Here is a 22922-nt window from a genome sequence, read left to right as displayed (position 1 = left end):
AACACTGGAAAAAATGACAAAATACTTCAAAAATACTACAAGTGTATGAAACTATTTTGTATTATCAATGAAAACAGTGGAAACAAATCCGTTTGTCAGATTGTCAAAAACATCTCTGCAACAATAGAAAGTCAGTAGAGGACAATTCAGAGTGTCAGCACAAGGTGGCAGGAGTGGACCAACCTAACATTAGCAACCCTTCTCTATTTGTGACCCTCCGTAGAAAGTGAAGTGAACAAATGAGTTTTGTGTAAGGTATCGATCGGTTGCACAGTTCTCAGTTTCTTCTGCTGTCTTCATCTACTGAAACTCATTGAGTTGTCATTGGTGATGAAGTGAAAGCTGGTGAATTTAACATGCATACTATATGACAGGTCTATGCCCTACTGTCCCCCCAGCCTCTTCAGGTTAATGTGGAGAATTGAAATGAATGAGGACTATACACGTTAACTTGAATGCACATTTCTTTATTCTACAGAGTTACGTTGCAGACAAAGGGGGACTACACATCACAGGAGATCCCAAAGGTCTTAGGTGGCCGTCTGTGAGTTTCACTCCTCATCTAGCCCTTTCTGTGATGAAGAATGATAAGAGAGTAGACAAAGAGACGGATTAGTGACGACGACAACAACGAGACTCAACAAGAGTTACCAAAGGCAACTTGGCTAAAGATGTTACAAGTTAGTGATTCTGACAGTAATTCTACATGAACATGGTTTAGTTTCAGTGGTGGAAGAAGTACTCAGATCTTTTACTTAATTAAAAGTACTAATAGGCTACCACAGTGTAAAAATACTCCACTACAAGTCCTGCATTTAAAACCATAAAAGTATTATCAGCAAAATGTACTTAAAATACTCATTGGGCAGTAAAATGTCAGTGTTTTACTAATATATTATTTTTCTGGATTAATATTACTACTGCATTAAAGGAACAGTGTGTAACATTTCGTGGGAATCTATTAGCAGAAATGGAATGTGATATTCATAACTATGTTATTACTGTAAGGTGTTATTACGGTAAGGATGGCCTCTGATCGAGGCAAACGGCGTTACCACGGTTTTGCACTCACGTTACCGCAGTCTTGGAAAAGGAGGAGTGAGCGGAGGGGTACTCAGTTGGTTGCAATCTGCAACCACAGCACTAGATGTTGCCAAATCTTACACACTGTGCCTTTAAAGTGTATGTTGCATTTTACTGATGTAGATGTTTACGGTTGTGCTAGTTTGAACTCCTTTATATACTGTTGGGTAGTTTAATCTACAGCAATGCATCATATTCTATAAAATCATCATATATTTGTAACGTCGCTGTCCTGTGAGAACCACACAGAGGCTTTTTAAAGAGTTTATTTAGCTTAAGAAGTAGGACAATTTTCACATAAAGGAACACTCATCCTCGTAGTGGAGTACAAGTGTAAAGTTGGTTAAAATTTAAATACTCAAATAAAGTACAAGTACATAGTAATTAGTAGTTAAGTATAATACTTAAGTTTCATTCCACCTGTGTTTATTTTACCGTCAGCATTCCTTTACTGTAGTATGTTATGTTGGCTTGGACACAAATCATTTCAAATGCTTGAAAATTAATGTTTGAATTCGTAGGATTATATCAATCTAAATTTAAATCTATTCAGGAAAAATAGGATGTTTTATTTTGTGATTGTTCTTTTTTTAACGCTGAAAACTGTGATTCCAAGTCTGTGGGAATCATGTAGTAAAATAGAAGGTTAAAAAAAATGTACAACATTAGCATGTTCCACTCACTGGGCTAATAATACAGTAGGAACTGTCCGCAAGTGGGAACATAAGTTGTTTGGTGTCCTTACTTATTACTTTATAACTATATATATTATTTAGTTTACATCCATTTGATTGGTTGAATGTTTATTGATGTCTCTGCATTCACAAAAAAAATCAGTTAGATGGATTTATTATTGTAAAGAATATTCATTTAGTGGTGAACTAGAAGTTAAGGAGCTAACCGTCGACTTTTATGGATATGTTGTTCCCCATCTCTCTTTCTACCCTCCATTTTCTGTCATATCTTTACTGTCAACTCACTAATAACAACATAAAATGACCAGAAAATATTTTAGAAAATACTAACAATTGTAATCTTTTTGTAGTTATTGTCATCATTTAAATTGTCATGGTGCCTTCCGTGTGACAAAAATGACCACTAACCTATTAAATTTCACTAATACACTTTACCAGATCTATTAAACAAATGAAAATAAAATCTATCAATACAAAGACTGGTCTGATTTGTTTTAATTCTAGTAAAAATGTAGAATATTTCTATAATTTTGCATTACAAATAAAACCGCATAAATGGATTACATTGAAATGCTAATGGATGAATGGATAATAAGTGTGCAATATAGGGAAGTATATGAAGTGTAGAGAAGCTCCTTACCTTTGAGCCCACATCACGGCTCTTGGCACGCAGCTTGTTGACCTGAGACTCGGCGATGTCGGCTCGTTCTTCGGCCTCGTCCAGCTCGTGCTGCAGTTTACGGAACTTGCCCAGATGTGTGTTGGCCTGCTCTTCCTACAGGATTCAACAACACAACACAGACCACAATATTTTATATTACTAAAAGAGACAATGAACCTGGGGGGCCCAATGATGCCAAAAATATTCTGCCTACTGCTGCTTTAAAAAGTATTTTTTAAGACTCAATTTACATTTTGCAAAAGGAATTAAATTTGATTCAAAAAAGAAATAACATATAGATTGTGAGACCACAGCACAAATGAGAAACAGCTTTTCACAGCCCACACTTACAGACTCCTCAGAAGATCTCTTATAGGCTTTGACTTTCAGCTGCAGTTTGTCGACCAGGTCCTGCAGACGCACCATATTCTTGCGGTCTTCCTCAGTCTGTATAAATCAAGGGAATAGGAAAAAGACTGAAGTTTGATATTGTAGGGAGTATTCTCTTCAAATAGCATCTTAATTTTGACAACAAAAATTCAAAAAAGTAGGTGAGGTATAGTGGAACATAGAGGATTAATAGTATACATGGTTATGGTAATAGGCAATACAACAACAAATCACCTGGTATGTGAGCTCTTTGATGCGTCTCTCATATTTACGGATTCCCTTCACTGCTTCGCTGCTCTTCTTCTGCTCCAACTCCACCTCATTCTCCAGCTCCCTCACCTGAAAACAACAAAAAATGGTTTGTTGGAAATCCGCTAGTCCACAAGGAGCTAAGCTCAAAGCTGCATTAATCAATATATTTTAACATTTATCTCCAAGAGAATTATCAGCCAAACTCTGTGGCTCTCTGAGCTTTTTTATGGCATGGTACAGTCTCAAAGTTAGCGACTTCCTGCTGAAGGAAGCAAACTAAAAACACATACTTTTTCCTCAGGATTTGAAAGATTGATTGAATAATCATGTTGTTCGCTTGCTTCGGAGTTCAAAATGTGATACTACTACTTTATAAAATATGAAATTAATGTCGGTCAATAGACTGTATATAAGAAGTGAACGTAGTCATCGTGACGTCACCCATTGGTTTGGGGACTACAGTTTTGAAGCCTTGAGTTTGACATTTTGGCCATCGCCATCTTGGTTTCTGGCCGTGGCCATCTTGTTTTTTTTTGCAACCAGACTTGACACGAGAGGGTGGAGCTAAGTACAACCAAACACTGAATATGGTCTATGGAAAATGGTCTATCTGACTCTAAATGGGACCATAATTTACTAAATGAACATCATTCTGTATTGAAGAAAACTTGAAACTAGCGATTGAGACCATAAACTCATGTTTACAATTTTTACTGAGGTAATAAATCAAGAGAGAAGTAGGCTCATTTTCTTGTAGATTTCTATACATTCAGACTTTTTTTTGCAACCAGAGGAGTCGCCCCCTGCTGGCTATTAAATAGAATGCAAGTTTAAGACACTTCAGCATTGGTTTCACTTTTCAGACCCAGAGGCTGCTGCCTGTGTTGGCCCCACAATTGTACTTGTTTGTGATGTTTGTATATTGGCAAATTTCTCTTACCCTGGCCTCGAGCTTCTGCACCTGCTTCTTGCCGCCCTTCAAAGCGATCTGTTCAGCTTCATCCAGACGGTGCTGCAGGTCTTTGATGGTTTGCTCCATGTTCTTCTTCATACGCTCCAGGTGAGCGCTGGTGTCCTGCTCTTTCTTCAGCTCCTCTGCCATCATGGCGGCATCAGTAATGGCCTTCTTGGCCTTCTCTTCAGCATTTCTGCACTCCTGCACTGCTTCCTCCACTTCAGTTTGAAGCTGGGAAGCGTCAATCTCAAGTTTCTTCTTCTGGTTTATCAGGCCAGTGTTCTACATATTTTTGAGATTGGAGAAAATGTTACTGCACTTAGAAATAGCAATGCTTTTGATTTCTTTATAATGTCCAAGAAAACCAGTCAGTCATCTATGGTTGTTGCAATAAATGATTATGTCTCACCTGTGAGTGCAGTAGCTGCACCCTTTCACTAACGTCCAGCAGCTCTTGCTCAGCAAGTCTGCGACTTCTCTCAGTTTGCTCCAGAGCAGCCCTGAGTTCTTCCAGTTCGGCCTGAAGCAGGTTGTTGCGTCTCTCAACGATGGCCATGTTCTCTTTAAGATCATCATTGGCCCGAACAGACTCATCCAGCTGAATTTGGCAATCCTTAATGGGATGATATCAAACCTCATTAAAGTTTAGAATGAGTTTGAATTTGAAACATCATAAGAAAGTAAGCCTTTTCTTTTTCTAGTTTACCTTCAGATGTGCATGAACAGCCTTGAGTTGTTTCTGAGCCTCCGCTGCCTGCCTGTTGGCCTGGCTTAGCTGGATCTCCATCTCATTGAGGTCTCCCTCCATTTTCTTCTTCAAACGGAGAGCCTCATTCCTGCTGCGACACTCAGCCTCAAGAGAGCTCTGCAGGGTGTCAATCGTCCTCTGCAGGTTCCTCTTGGACTGCTCCATCTCCTCATCTTTCTCAGCTAGTTTGCGTTCGATATCGGCTTTAATTTGATTGAACTCCAGCTGGGCTCTGAGAATCTTACCCTCTTCATGCTCCAGGGAGGCCTGGTGGACAGAGGGGTAGAGAGTTATACATAACAGACAGCAGACAGTTTTACTCTAAAATGCTTCATTCACAGGGGCCTGTACCTCAGCTTCCTCAAGAGCAGACTGGATCTCACTTTTCTCCTGTTCCAGTTGTTTCCGTAATTTCTCCAGTTCATGGATGCTCTTTCCGCTCTCACCAAGTTGCTCAGTGAGGTCAGAAATCTCCTCTGTGGATTGTCAAGCAGTGTGATTAAGATGGCTTTAGTATGTCTGCAGAAACTTGGACACAAACCCTGGCGGTAGATCTTACCCTGTAAGTTCTTGTTCTCTCTCTTCATGGTCTCCAGATGATCCAGAGACTCCTCATAAGAGTTCTTCAGTTTGAAGAGCTCAGTGCTCAGAGCCCTGGCCTCCTTTTGGGAGCTCTCCAGCTCACACTGAGACTCTTCGTACTTCTGCTTCCACTCAGACAGGACCTACAGTGGATAGAAAAGGCCAGCAATAAGTGTATATGTGCCAGATGAATGGAGAAAAGACTACAGGCTTGGGGAGTTCGCCTTGTATGAAACAATTTCTCCCATTATTGAAAACAGCACTCGATTTTTGTTGCTGGTACAACGGTTCAGAGGCTGCATCGCCAATTAATGGTTTTTGTTGCTCACAAATACTTAGTAACATTTCACCTTGTCAAAGTTTCTTTGCTTCTTGTCCAGAGCGGCAGCAGCAGCATTAGACCTCTCCACATCCACCATGAGATCTTCAATCTCATTCTGCAGCCTGTGTTTGGTCTTCTCCAGAGATGAACATTTAGCATTCACTGCTTCAACGGTCTCCTCAGCGTCCTGCAGACGCTGAGCCAGCTTTTTCCTTTAGAAATCAATCATTCGAATCATTGAATTGTGTGCTTGTTGGATAAATTCCAATAAAGTCAACTAATATGACTGGCTGCTGGGTCATCTAACAGACAAACTTTTTGTTCGTCTTACATTTTAGCAGGAACATAACACAAACAAAAAGCTGATCTGCTAGACAAAGTAAAAATGTCTCTTTTAGGAATTGTATATCAAATCATGAATTTTGGATCTCAAACTGTCTTACTTTGCCTCCTCCAGTTCCTCGGTTCTCTGGATGGCATCCGTTTCGTACTTCGTTCTCCACTGAGCCACCTCGGTGTTGGCCTTGGACATGCCGCGCTGCAATTCAGCCTTGGCCTCCTGCTCCTCCTCATACTGCTCCCTGAGCAGGTCACAGTCATGGCGAGCAGACTGCACTGCATGAGCCAGAGCACTCTTTGCCTGTCGAAACGAAAATCATATGAATGAGTAACACTGTAATGCACTCGAGTTAGAAATTACTGTCCAGTGATGTCACTGTGCACTGAAACTTCATTCCACCTTGGTCTCCTCTTCCAGTTGTCGCTTTAGGTCTTCAACCTGTTGCGTGTAGGACATTTTTCCTCTCGTCAATTGAGACACCAGAGACTCCTTCTCCTCCAGCTGCCTTGTGAGCTCACCTTGTATTGGCAAATGCAGAATTGTATTGTCAGTGTCCCAATAAAGCTTGTATCACCAAGAAGTTAACATTTTAAAGATATTTTGCCTGGTTAGCAATCAAATACATCAAGTAGATATCAGTTTGTAATAAAGCAAAAAATATATACCATTTTCTGTTTGAAGTCTTGCTTTTTGCATATTGAAGTCGTTGATGCAGCGTTGAGCCTCTTCAGATTTGGTCTTGTATTCATTCATCTGATCTTCCAGAGTCCTGCACGTCTTCTCTAGATTTGTCTAGATTTAAAATAAACATTTTGAATATTCCCATTATACCACAAATATCTATGCAATGTCAACATTAGCAAGCATATAGTATCATCAGTATAGCCAACCTTCGTCTTCACAATATGTTCCATATTGGAGACCACATCGTCCAGCTCCAGTCTGAGCTCACTCTTCTCCTTCTCCAGTTTAGCCTTGACCCTCTGCAGGTTGTCGATCTGCTCTCCCAGATCAGCCACACTGTCGGCTTGTTTCTTCCTGAGTGTGGCAGCGGTGGCTTCATGCTGCAGAGTGGCCTCTTCGAGGTCTCTGCGGAGTTTCTGGAACTCGGCCTCCCTCTTCTTGTTCATCTCAATCTGGGCGGATGTTGCTCCACCAGCCTCCTCCAGCCTCTCGCTGATCTCCTCCAGCTCTCTGGCCAAGTCCGCTCTCTGCTTCTCCACCTTGGCTCGGGCAGCTCGCTCGGCCTCCAGCTCTTCCTCCAGCTCTTCAATGCGGGCCTGTAAAAGGCAGAATTATTTAGTCGCTACTTACTATAGAGTGTTTTCCGAATTTTGAACCATTACGCATTAGCCGTCCATTACCTGGAGCTCCTTCAGTTTCTTTTGAAGCTGAATTGTTATGGTCTGCTCATCTTCTATTTTACTGTTGAGCTGACTGACTTCAAAATCTTTCCTGTGGGGAAATACAGTAGTTAGAATTAGAACCACTGGTCATCTCTTCTGCCTGTATCTGTAAATATTTTGGGTGTTGTATGAGATACAGACAGACTGTACACACAGAAGAATATTCATATTACTTTTTCAGATGCTCTTCAAGTTGCTGCTTGTCGTTCTCCAGGTCCATTAGGCTCTCCTGGGTTAATTTCAAGTCTCCCTCTAGTTTCCTCTTAGCTCTCTCAAGATCCATCCGAATCTTCTTCTCTTGTTCCAGAGAACCTTCAAGCTGGACAATATCATTACAGAAGGTCAAACTATTTTCCCCCAATATGCAAGGAGCATACCTTACCATACACTTTAGGCTAAAGTTGCGACAATAATATGTAGTAGAATTCTTACATCATCCACTTGCTGCTCCAGCTTAGACTTGGCCTTGGTCAGAGAGTTGACTTTGTCTTCTTCACTCTGCAGATCATCCAGTGTTTGCTGGTGAGCTTCCTGTAAGGCTTTCTTTTCCTTGGTCAACTTGGCAATGATATCATCCAAAGCAGCCATCTCTTCAACCAGGTTCTTCACCTGGGAAATTAGTATACGTAAAGGGTACAGGTTAGAAATATGCTACTTTTTCATGCACTTAACATTAAGAGAAATAAAAATATCTGAGTCGTAGTCATACCTTGTTCTCAGTGGCGTGCTTCTCTTTCTCCACTTTAGCCAGAGTTAACTCTAAGTCATCGATGTCTTTCTTCAGCTCAGAGCACTCATCCTCCAACTTCCTCTTCTTAGCAGTCAGTTCAGCATTCATCTCCTCCTCATCCTCCAGTCTCTCTGTCAGCTCTTTGGCTTTCGCTTCCATCTGAATTTTGTTTTTGATCAGCCCCTCACATCTTTCCTCAGCATCTAGAAGATTATCTTGCTCCTAAATTGAAACAGTCATTAATTTGATAACTTTAACATACGGTAAGTTGTAATATACATAATTAGTTAAAACCCATTCTAACTTCCAACTCGTCAAATGAAACTTAAAGTCAACTTATTTTAACTTATTTGCGTAAGTACCAACTTAACCAAATAGTAACAAAACATACTTAACTTACGTTTGTAACGTGTGTTAACCACTTGTTGAATCGGACTACCCTTCATGTTGAAAAATGCATTGCAGTGCATTAAAAAGTAAGGCCAAGGGGTCCTGACCAAGTGTCCGTATTGACTAGTTGGGAATGAGAACGTGTTGCATATACTGTATGGTTATGTTACCATTTTGACATCAAAATATTAAGAATGCTGTCATTAGACTCACAGATTGGACATGGAGCTGCAGGTCGTTCTTCTCTTGAAGAAGAGTAACCATTTTCTCCTCTAGTTCCTTTCTACGAGCTTCAGATTTTGCGTAAGCCTCCTTCAGCTTCAGGAATTCTTCCTTCATGTTGGCCATCTCCTTTTCTGCCTCAGCAGATCTCAACAGAGGTTTGATCTTGAAGAACAGCTTCATCCAGGGCCAATTCTTGACCCCCATGAAGGCACGGATGTTCCACTGGATCACCAATAGTGCATCTCTGTCAAAGATCGACCAAAGTTATTACTACCACTTACACAAAACAAAATCCTCATGAATAGTCATAGACTTGGTTTTAGTTCATTGTAATTTTCTGATTTCTCTGACCTCCTGTCAACAATCTTGCTGAATTCCAATCTTGCCAGTAGTCCTCTTGCTCTTGACTGGATTCCAGTGATGATGAGTGACAAACGGTCATCCCTCATCTCCTCCAGTGTCCCAAGAAGACCAGCCTTGAAGAACACCTTTAAGAGCATGTAAATATCACCAGATGTTACAAGGGCTCGCGCCTTAGGACATTGTAGGTTTAAAGCAAGACTGCATAACTTTGCTCCTCTTAGAAATAAAAAGTTGAACTTAAATGAACCCTTCTTGAATCCACACTTGTGTATTTTGTAGCTAGAGGCCTATTTGGTCTGGTGTTACCAGTAGCATATGGTAACAAATATTAATTTGCTGTAGCAGAGTATACGGACACTGGCTGTGTCCATATTCTAGGCACAAAGTCAAACACGTTTCCAGTGGGTGTTGGCCTCCGTCAGGGTTGTCCCTTGTCATCAATCATGTTTGTGATGTTCATGGACAGGATCTTAAGGTTTAGCCGGGGAGAGGGGAGTGTCCGGTTTTAGGATCTCAGAATCACGTCTCTGCTCTTTGCAGATGATGCGGTTCTTTTGGCTCCATCCCACTGTGACCTTCACTACGCACTTGGGCGGTTTGCAGCCGGGTGTGAAGCGACTGGGATGAGAGTCAGTACCTCCAAGTCTGAGGCCAAGGTTCTCTGCCGGAAAACGGTGGATTGCGCCCTCTGGGTTGGGAGTGAGTCACTGCCCCAAGTGAGGGAGTTTAAGTATCTCGGGATCTTGTTCATGAGTGAGGGTATAATGAAGCGGGAGATGGACAGGCGGTTCAGTGCGGCGTCAGCAGTTATGCAGGCGCTGTAATGAACCATTGTCGTGAAGAGGGAGCTGAGCCGGAAAGGCCAAGCTCTTGTTTTACCGGTTCATCGACATTCCAACCCTCACCTATGGTCATGAGCTTTGGGAAGTGACCGTAAGAATGAGATCGCGGATACAAGCGGCCTTCGTGGGTTGGCTAGGCTCAGCCTCAGAGAGAGGGTGAGGAGCTCAGACATCTGGAAGGAGCTCGAACTAGAGCCGCTGTTCCTTCGCGTCCAAAGGGGCCAGCTGAGGTGGTATGGGCATCTGAACAGGATGCCTCCTGGACGCCTCCCTTTGGAGGTTTTCCGGGCACATCCAACTGGTAAGAGACCCCGGGAGGACCCAGAACCCGCTGAAGAGATTATATATCTCGTCTGGCCTAGGAACGCCTCGGGGTCCCCCAGGAAGAGCTGGAAAACATAGCTGGGGAGAGGGACATCTGGAATACTGTACTGAGCCTGCTGCCCCCACGACCCAGCCCCGGATAAGCGGAAGTAAATGGATGGAAGATATAACTGGCATTATTCAGTTGGTTTACTGACTTGAGGATCCTCATTTCTATTCTTCTACTTGTACCACTGTTCTGCCACTTTTTGCATTTACCATAATTCTGTAGTTGTTTCTAGATTAAACATTTGTAACAGATGTGCTTTTGACTTTTCTCTTTTATTAATTACCTTAGTGTGTCCAAACCGGTATTGGTTGTGATCAATATCCAGACCCCCAAGAAGTTTCTCAGCTCCCTTCCTGCTGTCAATGAACTGACCTTCAGGGATGGCAGCGGGATTCAGGATGCGATATCTGGAAAAAATATATATATTTTGGAGGATATTTACATTTCCTTTTGGAAGTATGTGACTAAAAAAATTTTTTTTTAAATAATCTGAATAGGGTTTATTTTAAAAAAAATGCAGAGATAATACCTCTGTTTGAAATCTCCATAGAGGATTCTGTTGGGGAAGCCCTTTCTGCAGATCCTGATGCCTTCCAGCACACCGTTGCAGCGCAGCTGGTGCATCACCAGAGGGTTCTCCATGGCCCCGGGAGTCTTGGTCTCATTGGGGATGATGCAGCGTACAAAGTGAGGGTGAGTAGACCTCAAGTTGGTCATCAGCTTGTGCAGGTTCTCCTGTGGAGGTAATTAAACCCTGTGTTTAACACCCCGTTTAGGTGATTATTGTTACACACATCAATGTGAAATTAAGTCTCAGTCTTTGTTTTGCATATGAAGTAGCCATTCACACATATTTTGTGTTTTTACTAACCCTGTGCAAGGCAGACACAGTTTGGAAGGATGAACCCTTCTTCTTGGTTCCTTTGCCCTTTCCACTATCTGCCAATAAACCAGTGTACAAGTCATTAGATTGCATCAACAGACACAGACTTAAATTATTCTAACTGTGACAAATGCAGTACATTCAGTTAATTCCTACCTGCATCTGATCCCGCGTAATTTACAAAGAGGAAAGATAACAGCTTGAGACTAGACTTCTGGTAGAGTCCAACAACGGTCTCATTCAGGGGATCTTTGTTCTTCACCAGCCAGTTGTTGATATTATAATCAACAGTTCCAGCATAATGCATCAGGGCAAAATGAGCCTCTGGTCTTCCTTTGACAATTCTGGGCTTCTGGAAGTTACCAGATTTCCCCAGATGGTTGTCATAGAGCTTTGCTTTAAAGGTGGCATCAGATGCTTTGGGGAACATGCACTCCTCTTCAAGGATGGACATGATACCCATGGGCTGAACAGACAAAAATATGAGTGGTTTAACAAAAACAAAAATCAACAATATTTTCAATCAATCTTTATGTATGTCTGAACATGTAATAATCCAGTCTCTCACCTTTTCAATCAGGTCAATACAGGCCTGCAAGTCCATTCCAAAATCTATGAAAGTCCATTCAATGCCCTCTTTCTTGTACTCTTCCTGCTCCAGCACAAACATGTGGTGGTTGAAAAACTGTTGCAGCTTTTCATTGGTGAAGTTGATGCACAGCTGCTCAAAGGTGTTGAACTGTAATGAAACACGACAAAAGTATAGTCATTTTCATACTCGTATCTTTGTTATCAGCATTTTAAATTGAACAATATGGTGTTGAATAAATTATTTTGCCTGAATAATACATATTATATAAACATAAAATAGAATTAACTCACATCAAAGATCTCAAACCCAGCAATATCCAGTACGCCAATGAAGTACTGGCGAGGCTGCCTGGTGTCCAGGGATTGGTTGATTCTTATCACCATCCACAGAAACATCTTCTCATACACTGATTTAGACAGCGCACCAACGGAATAGTACACCTAAAGAAAATCCAACCTTTAGTTGTGTGTTGCTTTTCATCTATTGTACTTTAAGGGACACCTTACAATAAATTCAAGTTTCATTCTTACCTGCTGGACATTTTGTCCCTTGGTGACCCACTCGTTTCCTACTTTGACTCTTGGGTGACAGAGACCTTTGATGAGGTCGGCGGAGTTCAGTCCCATCAGATATGAAATTTTGTCAGCAACTAAGAAAATACATGTAAAATGTAAAATCAATATACCCATTAAATCGTGACGTGTTTTATGTCCCGATTATCTTGTTTCAGGGCTCCAGAGAGCTTCTCTTACCCTCAGTGCCATCAGCCTCTGCCTGCTCTTCACGCTGCTTCAACTTGAACTTCATGTTGCCGTGATGCATGATGGCACCAGTCAGCTTGTAAATGCCGTTCTTCTCTTCTTGAGTGAAGCCCAGCACGTCGAAGGCACTCTGTGGAGGAAGGAGCACATGATCACTTCTCAACATTTGTGCAGGTAATATATAGTTTCGGCACCCTGAATGAGAAGAGGGATTTTATATTTGATATGTCATTATCTTTTTTGCATTGTATCAGGGTATATAGCAGAGGGACAGGAGAGATCCGGGGGGATAACATATAGTATGTCCTCTCTGAGCCACCAGGATCCCACATTAAACCATGGTCCAAATCTGATCCAGTCTATTCACATCATTTCCGCTAGGGACACAGGGGTTATAAGGTATATCAAGTTTCAACAAGTTTTTATTACTCACATCAGTGGCCATCAGCTCCTCAGAATCGTTGATGGAGGCTACAGTCGTCTCTCCTTGGGAGATGAAGGCGTAGTCATAGGGGTTGTTGGTGATGAGCAACATCTCTGAAAAGCAAAACGGAAATGTTAGATTGTGTTTGCTACTGTAGTAGGGATATACTGTAGCAACATTAACTACTAGTTGTTACTGGCCCAAAGATCCGTTTGTTTTCATTTACCGAGCAGCTCGGGTTTCTTCTGAGACAGAATCTGATAGAAGATGTGGTAATCTCTCTCAGCCTTGAGCTGAAAGGTGACACGGGACTTCTCCAGCAGATCTGTAAAGACATTTGCGTTATGTAGGTGGGAAGGAGATCATTGTGAATATATGAACGGATAAAGGTATAGAGGAAAGACTGCTTACATGTCTCAATATCAGCTGAGGCCAGCTTTCCACTGGCTGCAAAGTGAATTCGGATGAATTTGCCCTAAAATTTTATGACAATGGAAAAAAAAATGTTAAAATAGAATTGGCACAAAGGGGGATTTCATTCCAGGTAGAAACTTACAAATCTGGAGGAGTTGTCATTCCTGATGGTCTTGGCGTTACCGAAGGCCTCCAAAGCAGGGTTAGCCTGGATGATTTGATCCTCCAGAGTACCCTAAAATAATACATAGAGTACAAAATGTGTTCAAAGCAGGTCAACGCTAAAGAAAATGATGCCGTTAAAGGTTAATTTCAGTATTAATATACCTTTTTCTCAGAGCCCACATCCTTCTTCCCGCCTGCAGCTGCAATACTGGCAAAGTACTGGATTACTCTCTTGGTGTTGACAGTTTTCCCAGCACCAGATTCTCCGCTGAAGACACAAATTGAATTGTTTTAATGAATTGACAAATGGGCAACACACAGTACATCATCTCCAACTAGTCAGGTTTTTCAGTACTCAACATCAGTAAATACTGAAACACCTTTTTGGTAGATTACATAGAATTGTCCAAAAGTGTCTTTTCTATAGCCGCCACTATGACTGTTACTATCCATAATCAATATAGTCTATCACCATCCTTTTAAAAGTCATTGTTTTGTATTTTGTCTAGCTAATATAACAGTAGTGACTGCGTCGATATCTTGCTTGTTCACACATTAAAACTGTACTGAAGAAGTCATAGTGTTGTTTAGCTATTTAGTATCTTACCATTCAATCTATAATTTAGTATTAGTGTTCATATTCAAGTCTCCTAGTCCAGTGGTTCCCAAGTGGGGATTTCAAATGGGACCCTGGGCAGGGGTGAAAGTAAGACGGTACGGTCAGGTACCTCTAAAAGATTCAGTGCTAGAACGCAGTACAGAGAAGAGGGGACAGCAGCTTCCTGCCAAAACCCACATACAACCCATCACTCACGATCGCATTTCCAACAAGAAACTAAGCGGTCTGACTGCGCTCCTCTTGCGGACAAGTGCTCCACGAGTAAACGCCAGGCGCCAGGCGCCATGCGCGGCAACCACGGAAACGGCATCTGTGCACTACTGCAGGCTACGTATCCCAGCCGGTACAACTGCGTGGTTTATCAAATATCTCTAATCACAGCTCGATTTGTTGACACATGTGGCAATGCTGTTTCATCTTCCTTAACTTTGCGAGATCGGGCATTTGTACTGCATTCATATGACGCCGGAATAATCGGAAATTAACGAGTTCCCAACTGGTAAAATTCACCTGAATTAAGTCAGAACAAAAAACTCCAACTTGAAAAGTTGTATCAACATTTACAAATTATTCTGCAGCACTTTCACCATTTAAATAAATCCTTTTATAGACATGATGTCAAGTGTTTCTACACCATACAGGCGTTGAATGGTGTGTTCAGGAATGCATGAAGCTGGTCGTGGGAGGAGAACAATATCAAGCGATGAAGGTTGGGGTAGCCTAGTAGTACCGGCATGAATGAACTTCAGTCTACTTTCACCCCTGACCCTGGGACAGAATCTTATCAAATGTGGGTCTAATTTGAGTCAGTTTAGGGGTTCCTTGACGTGAAAAAGTTTGGGAACCACTGTCCAACTGTTCACTGATAACATACCACCTGAAATAGTAACATATATTACTAGGATTAACTGGAGCATATCAGCAAAAGTTCATAAAACCAGCAAATAATATTCCTTGGAAGGCTGCTGGATGCCACTTCCTTAAATTCCCACAGCATTATAGCATTCTCAGTAGCTGTATAACAAAGTCATGGAAACATAACTTACGTGATGAGAATTGACTGATTTTCTCTGTCTGGAAAAGAAAAGAAAGGATCACTTTAGGATTCTAGGATTCCTTAGCATCTTTTACACTTTCTGTGAACATTACGATTACAACTGAAGGTGAATTACCAGTTAGCATGTACTGGTAGGCGTTGTCAGAGATGGAGAAGATGTGAGGAGGAGCTTCAGCCCTCTTCTTTCCTCTATAGGCAACAACCACATCTTGGTTGTAGACTGGCAGCGCCTTGTAGGGGTTGATCGTCACACAGAAGAGCCCAGAGTAGGTCTGTGAGGATAGAGAGAGAGGAAGCAAACTTGTTTTTAAGATACAATTATATCAGCTATTGATATGTGAATATACAGTAGTATGTATTATAGGTGAGGGGTACAATATTTGCCTCAACTCACATAGATCATCCATGCTGCGTAACGCTCTTTGAGGTTAAACAGCACAGCGGGCTCATGGAGGAAGGTGAACATCGCCATGTCTTCAATTTTATCAAACTTTGGCGGGTTCTGAGGGTGTACATCACACTCCTTCACCGTCACGGTCTGAAAACGGAGATAGTCAACGTTAATAAACTGTTATTACAAGTGTGAATACACACTAGGAGGGAGCATCAGAGTCTCAGGCTTCTATTGTTTCTCTGCTATGTGTGACTAAAGGACAAATGGATCTGGATCATCTCATGTGTCTTTAGTTAGGAAACCAGTTGCATCCAGGGCAGCTGTGCTGTGCCAGCCTGCCAGCTCACTGACCTTCCCCTTTGCTGTCTCAGCAGTGACTTTGTCCCCCTCACGGCTGGTGACAGAAGCCTTCACGTACTCCTCATCAGTGTCGGGAACGAAGCACTCCTTCTTCATGTCGAAGGGTCGGGTCTGGGCCTCCAGACGCTCCCTGTCTGACTTCCTCAGGTACGGGGCTGCTGGCCCAAACTCTCTCATGGCAGCGTCGCCCATTTTTTCACCTTAACTACAGAAAAAAAACCATTTAAATTCAAACTGTTGTGCATTTATCTAAAGGCAACTGCAGGATAAAATGAATGCAATATAGTTTGTTTTTTATTTGTTATATTTAATTTCTTCCGACACGTCATAAAAAAATTTTAAATAAAAAAAAAAAATGTTCAGATGCTCTTACCTTACCAATCCCTACCGAGGAGTCTGAGGTGTAATGGTCCTGAGGAAACAAACAATGGAAACTGATGAGGCCAGTCTGCAGTCCACCACTAACACAGGTAATGCTTTTGTGCCAAAGTGGAGTCTGTGATTGGTAAAGCCATTGTCCCCCCGCACCTTACCTTGAGATAGAATGGTGACCTATTGGGGGTTTCACCAAGAGTTCTCCTTATAAACAAAGCCTCTCTGCCAAATATGGAGGAGCGTTCAGTTCAGGGTCCAGGAATGTTATTGTGTCTGCGTCAGGGTTGGGGGGGGGCACTTGAAGGGAGGAGGGGGTTAATGAGTGGCGCAGAGCAATATAGAAATCAGCGGGTCAGAGTCTTATCAGTGATGGGGTCTCCTGACGAGGCCATATTAGGAGCTCCATGCGGTGCAGTGATTAATCATAGGTATCCTCAAGCAGCCGACGGAGCACAACTCAATCTTTAAATAGACACGGGGAGGAATTCCTTCCTCATCATCATCCCCATCAAGTGTGCTTCTGTTATAGGAACAATGCATGCTGTTCTGAGCAAAAGCATCCTCACTTATACTGATCAAAAATGTATTTAAACGGTGTATGATTTAAATAGATGTGGTGATATTTATTTATTTATTTATTTATTTATTTATTTATTTATTTATTATGTATATATATATTTATATAGAATTTTATTTTTACTTTCACTCTTTTTTTTTATCAGGCAGGTCAATCAAATATGATCAATATATAATATATATAATATGATGATGATGTAACTGAAAATGACAATGTGGACAAACAGTTGCATACTATCAGAGGGAAAATACCAATATTACAAGCATAAATAAACAAAAATGAAAGAAAACATCTTTAAAATATGTTTATATATAATTACATAATGTTTCCTTAACGGTCTGCACTTTACTGTTCCACAAAGTTTGAAAAGATTAAAACAATTTATCATCAATTTCAACATCATCAATCTAAATCAACAATTTATCTGCTTATTTCGTGTAGTTTCACAATTTGTATTTATTTGTATTATTATTTATATTTCCTTGTATTTTATTTATCTTTTATTATCTTAAATACTTATTATCTTAAAATATTTTATTGCTTTCTTATTCAATTAACTTTTATATTGGTTGTTTTGGTGTGCATTAATCTCTAAATCCATTTTTAACATTCTACATTTTTGTCAATCGTCTGAACAGCACTTTGAATTGCATTTGACTTGTTTGAAAGGTACTATATAAATAAAGTTTGATTGATGATTGATTGATTGATTAAGAACTGAAAATGTATATTGCTAAATCCAGAGTGAAAATAGCTTAAGTTGCATATTATATATTTGTTTTGCATAAAAGAAAAATAATAAAAACAAAATCATTACATTACATTCTAATTCAATGTATTTCTGAATTAACAAAAGATAAACCGTTAAATAATAATTATAAATAATAAAAATAAATGATTTGGAGATTGAGAAAGAAATAAGTATCAATGCATCTTTGAACAGCAGCAAAAAACAAAAAGGGTAATTTACATTCTTTGCACGATGTGCAATAATACCGAGTATTCCATTAATGTAAACTACTGGTATTGTTGTCTCAACACAAAGGAAAACGCAAAAACTATCTGGGGGAGATATTTGAGAGAAGTATGTCATGAATGGGTCTCAATTACCCAGAAGGCTTAAGTGGAGTCGCAGCGAGGCATTGGTAACATATTGCCTTTAGTTATCATAGAATGGACTTACTGCGGTAATATAAACAGCCTCCAGATACCGCATGGGCCGGTCTAAATAAAGAACACCAGTCTGTGAGATTAACCAGGCGACAATTGCGAGGCAACACAGACAGAGGTCTGCCACAGGTGACATGCTAGAGATTCACGGAAAGGCAGTAATGATGACACACAATGGAGGGCTATGATACGCTCCAATGTGATGCCAAGGTCACCGTGGAAGCCTTTTTCCCATTATCAGGCAGCGGCTAGCAAGAGAGCCGGGCCCCTGCAGTTACATCGCCGTTGACACGGCATTGTGTCTTTGAGGACAAAGATAACTGTGTGAAATTCCTGTTTAGCACAAAGCTCTGATTGAGGAGAACAGCCTCGGAGGCTTTCTGCCTTTGCCTGTGTAGCTGCGTCTAAGGATCAGTCGTAGCAGATGATGGCCTCGCATAAATATACTGTGAGTGACGGGTATATCCCGCAGGCCGTAGACGTTTAATGTTCCATTTTTAATGCCGCTCCTATGTGGAGGCTGACTCTAAGCTGAGCTGCTTCTGTTTTATAGCAGGTTTCTTCAAAATTAGATGTACACCTACCAACTGCTCACCCTTGGGTGCTGCTCATCCAGCTTACTGATTTATACCAACCCACTATTTAAAGGTGCAGTGTGTAGGATTTGGCGACATTTAGTGGTGAGGTTGCAGATTGCAACCAACTCAAACTCAACTCAACTAGATATAACTTTGTTTTTTTTGTGCTTTCGTTGAGTTTGTGTTGGAGTCTGAGTTGTGGTGGAGGCTTTCATTTGTTTTTCATTAGGGGACTCCAGTTCTAACCGAACGTCAGCTATGGTTGCACACTGTTAGCCCTGAAGTGGAGCTAAAAATTAAAGGCACTTGCAAGTGCGCATGACGTCACATCCGTTTGATTTTCCCCGGAAAAACAGGCCCGGGGTCTCTTCACATTAAAAGCAATCTGCAGGCTGAGAGAGGAAACCCAGAAAGTCTCGGGACGTCTTATTTTTTAGCTTCGGTTACAACCTGTTCACGCATTGGCAAAAAAAAATAATTTATACCAGTAAAAAGTTACATACAGTCCCTTTAATAGCACTTAATAATTTATAACTCATAAAACTACTGCCCTCTTTTCATTGCCATTCTGTTGCTCCAAGTCCAAGTTTACTTCCTGTCAGCTACTGCATTAACAACCATTGGAACAGGAAATAAAAGGGGCCCATTTAGCATGTTTATGTTGTCCAAGTTTGAAAAGGTCTATACAATATACCGTACATAGTTATTATGTATAGCAGCTATAATGCACGGCCTGTCACCAGCACCAGTAATCACAGCCCCTTCAGAGGTTAAGAGATAAAAGGAGGTTCAACAGCCGGTGACAAGTGCTGAGATTATTTCCATTCTATAGCTCGTGTCGCCGGCCCCGTCACTGACAGCTGGCGTCAGGGTGCCAAATGGAAGTGAGAGATGCCAGAACCCTGTTAAAGACCAAGTGAAGACAACGCTGACCTCACAGGTCAAACTTCGACTCGTTAAAGGAAACACGATGCAAAAGCTTTGTTTAGGTCACAACAAATAAACATTATCACCACGTATATTTAATTACATACAAACTGGGGATGGATATTTAGATGAACCATTTAGCTACATGTCCCTGGGCTTTGGACAGCTTGACAATAGACACTTCCCATTATATCAGCAACTTAGAACTAGTCTCTAAGGTACTTTCTCTCTTTTTCTTTTAAACTCAATGTTACCAGCTTTCTTTGAATTTTATTTTTGACTTCATAACTATTTTATTGTTTTGTTCTTTCCTTTGCTTTTTACTGTAACGTGCTTATACAAGTGCTATATTTATAGACCCTATTGAAACTGAAGGAATTATGATTATTAAAATGAATCGCATTATTGAGGGCTTTACGGGGCTCGAAAAGTTGTTAAACTTTGCACACTTATCAGTCGTAATGTAAAATTTGATATTTTAAGGGTCTCAGGCTTGGGTGTTGCAAAATGGTTCGCTAGTGCCCTCTACAAAGTTGGAGAAATTGAGCCCCTCCTTCAGGTTTCACCTACATGTATGAAATTTGGTAGGCAGATGTAACATGTGGAGACGTAAAAAAAAAAGCCTTTCCGAGGTATGCCAAAAACCGGACAGGAAGTCAGCCATTTTGAATTCAGTGTGCAATTTTCGTCCATTTTTAGCGATTTACAGGCGTCGTACTTGAACAAAATCCTCCGAGAGAATTCATCCGATCAAGTTGAAATTTGGTCAGGACCATCTAAAGAACTTTGCGATCAAACATTACCAAACGTTTGCGTTTTCATGTAACATTGGTGACGTGAGGTGGCGGTGAAAAAGTGCCTTCTGCCATAAAACAGGAAGTTGTTGTAACTTCTGCGTACTTTGTCAAATCTGCTCCAAATTTCTCAGCCATGATGAGGGTCCAGGCCTGAGGACATTTACATGCCAATACCGACTCATTGCCCCGTCGCTAAACTTTAATCCCTCCCTCTTTCATAACCCATGAACCATTTGTCATAGACAGTAGAGGGGGGCATCATTGCACTCAGCAGAGTTTCTGTGTAATTGTGCCTTGCCGCGACGACCAGCGTCCCGCCAGTACACTTGACGTGCTCGAATATGTGAGGGCCCGTTCATAGCTGCTTGTAGCTTTAATTATTATTATTTTAGACACTAAGTAGTTCTATATTATGTACATCAAATCTCACTGACATTGAGTACAGCAGTACAACTGAAGGTTTAAAGTTATTTTAAAGGTGTTTAAAGTCATTTAGGCAATTAAAGGTACAGTGTGCAGGATCTGGCGGCATCTAGTGGCGTGGTTGCAGATTGTCCATAATTCCTAATGGCTGGCCTGCTCATGATAAGCAACCAGTTTTACTTTTCCCAAACAACCACTGCTGCTGCTGCTGGAGAGGAAAATGACTGAGGAATTCCCCCTGGAGAGACCCGGGTCAGACCTGTGTGTGTAAAATCTTTTATAAACTGACTTTAAACTAAATCACTATTGTGTTAGAGCAGTCTGTGGCAAACTGTTTTTTTTGTGACGGTGTCAAAGGTGATTGCCTTTAACTCCTGAGATAAGACTATAAGCATCATGTTAAAGATTCTAGGTCTAAATATAGAAGCGGTGAAGTGCTCCATCTTTGGTCCGTCCTCTTTATTCATTCTTGCACGGGCTCAGATGTCCTGTTAATCACGCTGATAATCCTCAACACATACTGTGAATGTTCTTTCATTAGCTAATAGATACCTGCTCGTCCGCTCGGGGAGTTAAGAACATGACATGTAATAAGAGAAGAGACGGGACTCCCTGAATTTCACACAGTGGGAGTCTGGGGCCTCCCTCTACCTCCCTCCTCCTGCCACAAATCATTATGTAGTGTCCAGCAGCAGCAACAATGACTGAGACCTGGCAGACAGGTAAGGATGGCACTCTTAGCTCAGGGTATAAAAGAACATTATAATTTGTTGTAATTTGATTGGTTTTTTTTTCAGTATATGAACTAGATATTTAATTATTGATTCTTTGAAATCCTCCCTAGTATTTTGGAGGAGCGAACAGGCTTGGACAGGTATTTACTGAGCAGCTGCATGTGATTATGCATGGTATTATGGTAGGCGTAGAGTATGAGCATCGGTTTATTGTTGACCTTGAGGCCCAGGCTCTTGGGCGTTCTTTAACTCTATTTTAAGAAAAGGGGGATTTGTTTTATCTCTCTCTCTTTTAGCAATCGCCTCACTTCAGCTTCCCACTTTTTAGGCCCCTCTGGCACCACACTGGTCCTGCTTAAGGCCTAACTGGTTTACATCATAAATTACCTCTAAACATTTTAATCACTTATTCTAATGGAAAAGGAAGATATGACCGTCCCGTTTAGTTCACAAAAATTGATGGTGACAGTTTTATTAGTTGTTATACTATACTTATGCACTAGATTTATGTATTTCACTCCGTATTGTAATATTTATAATTCTAAATATAACTTCTTTGTTGTTACTGACCAGTCAATATAATGTACTTAAAGCTGCAGTTGGTAACTTTAATAAAAGTAACTTTTTGTCATATTTGCTCACAACTGTCACCATATCCTGACAGTAGTACATGAGACATGAGAAACATCTTGTAGTGTACTATTTAGCTGTAAAATGAGAATGTTTGTGACCCATCCGCCATGTTGAAACTTACTTGTCAACCTTGAGACCTTAAAAAAAGGGAGGATTGCAAAACCAAAGTGGGGTGGTCTGGAGGTCCTCCTTCAGACAAATTTGAGTTTCAGAGACTTTGTTTCCTGCATTCTGGTGACTTTAGAAGAGTGAAAATAACAAAATAATAGGTACACCCCAACAGCATTTTTATGTTAATCTTTTGATTTTACCTTTAACTCCCAGGAAAGAAAACTAAATAATTCGCCCTTCTGGTGTGAACTTGGCGTGTGAATCTCTGGCATAAACTAATATTCATCTGTTTTATATTCATCTGTATTTCTTTCTCTTAGTTCTCTCCATTTCTCTCTCCGTCTCTCACTCACTGAAGGTCCTTTCAGACACAACGTGACAACGCCACCACTGAGCTCTGAAACACATTATTTCCAACGGCACAGCGGCTTTTCGCTGCATCGAGCAAAGCCCAACTTTGGGCGTTGCACACTGTGGCGAGCGCAGCTTAAACATGAGCTCAAACTGCGCTGTGTTGCGAGCACAGACTGCTCTCTTTCGCCGGGAAACGACAGTTGGTGTAGCTCTATTG

At 41.1% G+C, this 22922-nt stretch overlaps 1 protein-coding gene across 2 annotated transcripts; it reads right to left on the bottom strand.

Moving 5' to 3' along the window:
* Positions 1-446: 446 nt before the first annotated feature.
* Positions 447-17037, bottom strand: LOC141776537 (myosin-7-like). Of its 2 annotated transcripts, XM_074650189.1 has the most exons (39): positions 16560-17037; positions 16400-16438; positions 16018-16231; positions 15667-15810; positions 15388-15544; positions 15262-15289; positions 13759-13864; positions 13574-13666; positions 13429-13492; positions 13244-13342; positions 13027-13130; positions 12585-12723; positions 12363-12481; positions 12123-12272; positions 11809-11979; positions 11397-11706; positions 11229-11296; positions 10887-11092; positions 10641-10764; positions 9131-9267; positions 8768-9023; positions 8144-8386; positions 7867-8043; positions 7608-7753; positions 7393-7483; positions 6919-7308; positions 6694-6820; positions 6428-6546; positions 6132-6328; positions 5717-5900; positions 5344-5509; positions 5136-5260; positions 4743-5051; positions 4446-4649; positions 4022-4318; positions 3064-3168; positions 2791-2886; positions 2419-2553; positions 447-572 (listed from the first exon to the last, which is right to left on the bottom strand). In XM_074650189.1, the coding sequence occupies exons 3-39, from the start codon at positions 16216-16218 to the stop codon at positions 552-554; spliced, it is 5808 nt and encodes a 1935-aa protein (XP_074506290.1). In that variant the 5' UTR covers positions 16219-16231; positions 16400-16438; positions 16560-17037; the 3' UTR covers positions 447-551. The 2 variants fall into 2 exon arrangements, with proteins under 2 accessions (XP_074506290.1, XP_074506289.1); XM_074650188.1 differs by having other exon boundaries at positions 16400-17037.
* Positions 17038-22922: the final 5885 nt, after the last annotated feature.

The sequence above is a fragment of the Sebastes fasciatus genome, chromosome 11, assembly GCF_043250625.1.
Source record: "Sebastes fasciatus isolate fSebFas1 chromosome 11, fSebFas1.pri, whole genome shotgun sequence".
In the NCBI taxonomy this organism is placed as follows: domain Eukaryota; kingdom Metazoa; phylum Chordata; class Actinopteri; order Perciformes; family Sebastidae; genus Sebastes; species Sebastes fasciatus.
The sequence above is the reverse complement of the archived record's forward strand: the minus strand, read 5'-3'. Positions and strand labels throughout refer to the sequence as shown.